General features: G+C 45.5%; 1 protein-coding gene across 1 annotated transcript; it reads left to right on the plus strand.

The window, feature by feature from the left end:
- The first annotated feature begins 1,730 nt into the window (after positions 1–1,730).
- nptx1l (neuronal pentraxin 1 like) lies at positions 1,731–4,765 on the plus strand. The gene is made up of 5 exons (XM_040006190.1): positions 1,731–2,289; positions 2,549–2,756; positions 3,356–3,600; positions 3,709–3,888; positions 4,222–4,765. The coding sequence occupies exons 1-5, from the start codon at positions 1,846–1,848 to the stop codon at positions 4,441–4,443; spliced, it is 1,299 nt and encodes a 432-aa protein (XP_039862124.1). The 5' UTR covers positions 1,731–1,845; the 3' UTR covers positions 4,444–4,765.
- Positions 4,766–4,967: the final 202 nt, after the last annotated feature.

Below are 4,967 nucleotides of genomic sequence, written 5' to 3' on the forward strand. Positions count from 1 at the left end.
GGGACTGTGTCAAAACTGATGGAATTGTGAATTCAGAAAAGTACCAACAGATTTTTTTATCCATCATGCTTTACCATCTGGAAGGGGTCTGAACTCGGTTGCATTATCAGCCATGGATTGGCCTCCCAGGAGCCTGGGTCGCAACATTACTGAAGCAGTGTGGGACCCAGACAGACAGAGAACAGAACAGAAAGGCAGTCAACATCCAAAGAAGAGCTTTGAATGTCCTTCAAGAAGCCTGGAGAGCTACTTAAAGAAATGACAAGAAAGCTCCCTAAGAGAGTTCAGACTGTGCTGAAGCATAAAGGCTGTCATACCAAATGTTAACTTTCAAGCTCATTAGAATTGTATAAACTGTTTTTCCCTTGTGTATTGTTGCCCAGGTTTCATTAAATCACTGCACCTACTTCCCAAATTATAAAGTCATGAAGTGTGGTTCATGACTTTTGCACAGCAGTGAATATTCTAACAGGACACTTTTTATTTGACTACTTGCTTGTAATCCAATAATAAAACTAACACCACAGTTATATAGCAAATGAATCATCCAGTGTTAATTCCTGACCTAAAAAAGCACCTGCAACTACAACCCAGAGACCCACTATAGATGAGAGCAATTATGGCATGACCTATTTAACCACCTCTGTCAAACATCTGTCTGTCACGTGGAGTTCTGTCTCTCCTGCCTGTGTTCTTTTTTTCCCCCCAAAGATCAAATTTGATTTGAAAGACAATATGTTCTCGTAACTGAATTGCAGTATTTTCATTTTATTTTAATCACCAACCGAATAAAAAGATAGTGAGAAACGGGAGGGAAAATGCCCTTCCTGAATAATAGATGGGCTAAATTGCTGGGGGACAGATTATCATTTTAGAAACTGAATTATTGAGATAATTATTGCGCAGAGCAGACCACTGACTGCAAGAGCGGGTCATTGGGGATAAATAAGGCGTGTGTGTGTGTGTGTGTGTGTGTGTGTGTGTGTGTGTGTGTGTGTGTGTGTGTGAGAGAGAGAGAGAGAGAGAGGGGGGGGGGGGGTATAGCCTCTGAGTTTGTGGGGGAAGAGTGCTTTTCACGTTGAATTCTCACAGATCACCATGAGATAGACGTGTATGATCCAGATGACAGCGGGAGAAACAGCCTGAAACGAAAACATGAAACACGCTCTCCACGTTCAAACGAACTAAACGCGTACACGAGCCGCTCTCTTTGCTCTTGCTGATACTGTGAAGTGGTGGGAGCTGTCCCCGGTGCTGAATCTGTGGGACACACACACACACACACACACACACACACATTATCTCTCTCTCAGCCACAAATTGCTGCAACTTTCTGATCTCTGCATCCACCCGCAGCATGTGTGTGTGAGTGTGTGTGTGTGAGAGAGAGTCTTTAGGTGTACCCTAAACAAAACAAAACAGAGCTGGCTCTGCTGGCACCCCGCCATGCAAAGCAACACCCCCAACTCCCAAACCACTGCCATCTACAAATCAGCGTTTTCCAGATTAATATCACACGGGGAGAAATGACAAACAGCCAAAGCCATGAAAGATTTAACACGTGGGAGTCCGCGAGCGAAATGGGTTTCATCTCTTGAATGTGACGCGGATTCCGGAGGCTTTTAAACGGGGGCAGCGCGACCCCCCCCCCCCCCCCCCCCCCACCGGTTGTGATGCAGTGAGAGCGGCTCTGCGCAGAACCGGGCACGCTGTATAAAAACCTGCCGCACTTGCAGAGACGGAGTACAACAACAAGGGGGACACTGGCGAAAGTCACTGCGGCTCATAAAGCACAGAATTAAAGACGATAATAAATAAAAAGTGAAGCCCGGCGCTGACGGCGACATGCGGGCCGCAAAGAGAGAAATCTGCTGGAAACTTTTTCTATTTTCCTGCGTCTTCTTGGAGAGCTCGTCTCAAGACTTTGGCGGACAGACGCAGTTCATTTGCACGTCCGTACCCAAGGATATGGACATATGCTCGGCCACCTTGCAGAACAGTGTGCCGGGAGAGGACTTGAAGACCACGGTTATGCAGCTGCGGGAGACGGTTTTACAGCAGAAGGAGACGATCATGAACCAAAAAGAGACTATCAGAGAGCTCACCTCCAAGTTGGCTCGGTGTGAGAGCCAGAGCGGCGCAGACCTCGGGGACGCGCGGCCCGGGGGCAGGAGGAAAGAAGCGGGGACCAAAAACACGATGGGGGACGTGTCCAGAGGCCCCGCGGACACTTTGACGCAACTATCACAGACTTTACAGTCGCTGAAGCAGAGATTAGAGAATCTGGAGGTAGGGCTGCAGTTTCCGGGGAGAATATAAACACTTTTGCGTACAGCTCGTTTTGCGACAAAAATTATAATAAAACAATAGGTTAACAAGTCTAGATTCTTAAAATTAATTCGCAGTGTGAACATCAGATGAAAATAAAAACATTCTTTGCGTAGGTTAAATTGCTCGTTCAAGTTTACGGCAGTGACCCTCCAAAATAAAATATAATCTGGAATCTGAACCTTTTTCACCTAAATGCGCACTTTTTACCCCCTGACAGCAATTCAGCAGAAGCAACAACTCGGTGCAGGCAAACAGCCTGAAAGACCTTCTCCAAAGTAAAATCGATGACTTGGAGAAGCAGGTGCTGTCCCGAGTGAACGGCATCGAAGAGGGCAAACCCGGACTCCGCAATGAGACAGAGCAGCGTGGGAGAGTGGAGTCCACACTCACATCGCTACACCAGAGGATCACCGACCTGGAGAAAGGTAAGTGGAAAGAGTTGGTGGTGGATTAGTTGTAAGCAATATGGGCTGGGGACTGTAACGATCAAGCAATCATAAGAAAATTGATTTTAAAAAATGGAAAGTCAAGAGGAGGGGGGGTCCAATCTAGGATAGTGGGCTAGATTATTATATATCCGATTGGGACAGTGTATATCCCGCAGTTTTCAACTCCCACTCTGGCCAGATTAGACCATTTCAAGTGACCTGCCACCGCCATTTGCTCCAAGAGACACACGAGAATTTACAACATCCGCTCACTCGCTCTCTTTCGCTTTTTTCTTTTTCTTTCTTCCTTTTTTCCGCAAGAACCGTCTACGGCGATTTCTGTTAAATATAGTCAATGAGGTGCGGGCAAATATGAAAAGAAGAGATGGCCGTTAACAGCGTTACCACTCCTGTGATGGATTTAGCACGCAAGATTAAAACAAATCTGGCGCGTCACCATTGTGGATTTGTTGTGTAACGTATAATTCCCAGGAAATATTCCCAGGACGTGAGCGCTAGGAATGATATATCTGTGTGGGGTAGAACACGTCCTCTAAAACGAGTTCAAGCCTGTTTTTCTGTTTCTTCTACCACAGGTCAGAGAGAAAACAGGCCGCTGGATAAATTTCAGCTCACGTTCCCACTGAGGACCAACTACATGTACGCAAAAGTGAAAACGAGTTTGCCAGAGATGTATGCCCTCACCGTGTGCATGTGGCTCAAGTCCAACGCCTCCCCGGGAGTGGGCACACCTTTCTCCTACGCAGTTCCTGGACAAGCCAACGAGCTGGTTCTCATAGAGTGGGGGAACAATCCAATGGAGATTCTAATAAATGATAAGGTACGAGAAAAACGCAGGAAAAATCGAATAACAATCGATTTTTTTAGACATAAGACATTCTCGTTTCCATTGTAGGTCTGATAATTCCTGCATTTGAACTTTTTAAAGGTAGCAAAGCTGCCATTTCTCATCAACGACGGAAAGTGGCATCATATCTGCGTGACTTGGACAACTCGTGATGGTGTTTGGGAGGCTTTTCAAGATGGTGTCAAGAGGGGGAGTGGAGAAAACCTGGCTCCGTATCATCCCATCAAATCTCAGGGCCTGCTGATCCTTGGCCAAGAGCAGGTAAGCAGTAAGCACAGCCTGGCTTTAATGCTCCACACCTGCCAGTCGAAAGAAGCACCTTTTTAAAAAAATGTTATTTCTCATGATTTAGTAACACACAACAAATCATACATTATAGTATTTTATGTTATATTACAACAAAATGCAAGCAGCTGGATAATTTGTATTCATTGAGCCTTAAAAATTGAATACTTTAAGTTTGATAAGGTTAGAGCTCATCAAAAAAATCCCACTGGATTGGCAAATAAACATCCAAATAGTTAAAGAGACTGTGGTTTCTCTTCACGAAGCAGGCTCATCATCCTTTATTAAATCAAACTGTGTTTGCCACAGGACACGCTTGGAGGAGGGTTCGATGCCACGCAAGCTTTTGTAGGAGACCTGGCAAATTTTCACATCTGGGATCGTAAACTGTCCGTGGGAGAAATTTACAATCTAGCGACATGCAGCAGCAAAGCGCAAGTGGGCAACGTTTTTGCATGGATGGAGACCAGCCTCGATATTTATGGAGGTGCCTCGAAGTGGACATTCGAAGCCTGTCGCCAGCTCAACTGAACTGAACTGCAGGGAAGAGAAGCTCAGTGGTTTTTGCTAAAACCAGTGTTGTCACGGCCTCGGTAAACTCATTCAAAAGGTCAGCCAATCTGAGGAGATTGTGTCAGTGAATAGCGTCTGGGTTGTCATAGATATTTGAAAACATCACTTGTGGGCAGTTTGATAGATATTTTACCAGATTCTCACGTGGGATGGGCCACTGAAAAATAAAAGGGGAGCGCTCCGACACCCTGTGGTGCTTGAATGCGCATCCGGGAGGAGCAGGTGATGCCATTCTAGTGAGCAGAGGTCATCCTCAGAGACCAAAATGACAGGCCAGCATCAAAAATACAGTAAGAGGTTAATGTAGTTTTTAGAGAACAGATGTCGCACTAGTCAACAAAATGACTGAGTCCTTCATATGTCTTTTTTTCTGTCTCGACTGCCAGCGATTTTCACTGTGAAAAAAGACCAGGTGGACTTTTGTTTTTTGAAAGGATTGTGTTCTTCAAGAGGTTACGAACTAGACAACATTGTTTCTCTGT

The sequence above is a fragment of the Simochromis diagramma genome, unplaced genomic scaffold (genome assembly GCF_900408965.1).
Source record: "Simochromis diagramma unplaced genomic scaffold, fSimDia1.1 OVJJ01000510.1, whole genome shotgun sequence".
NCBI classification, from domain to species: domain Eukaryota; kingdom Metazoa; phylum Chordata; class Actinopteri; order Cichliformes; family Cichlidae; genus Simochromis; species Simochromis diagramma.

Coding starts and splice junctions, on each gene's coding strand:
- nptx1l (XM_040006190.1), top strand. CDS start 1,846: ATGCGGGCCGCAAAGAGAGAAATCTGCTGGAAACTTTTTCTATTTTCC. Junction 2,290..2,548: donor AGAGATTAGAGAATCTGGAG/GTAGGGCTGCAG, acceptor ACCCCCTGACAG/CAATTCAGCAGAAGCAACAA. Junction 3,601..3,708: donor AGATTCTAATAAATGATAAG/GTACGAGAAAAA, acceptor AACTTTTTAAAG/GTAGCAAAGCTGCCATTTCT.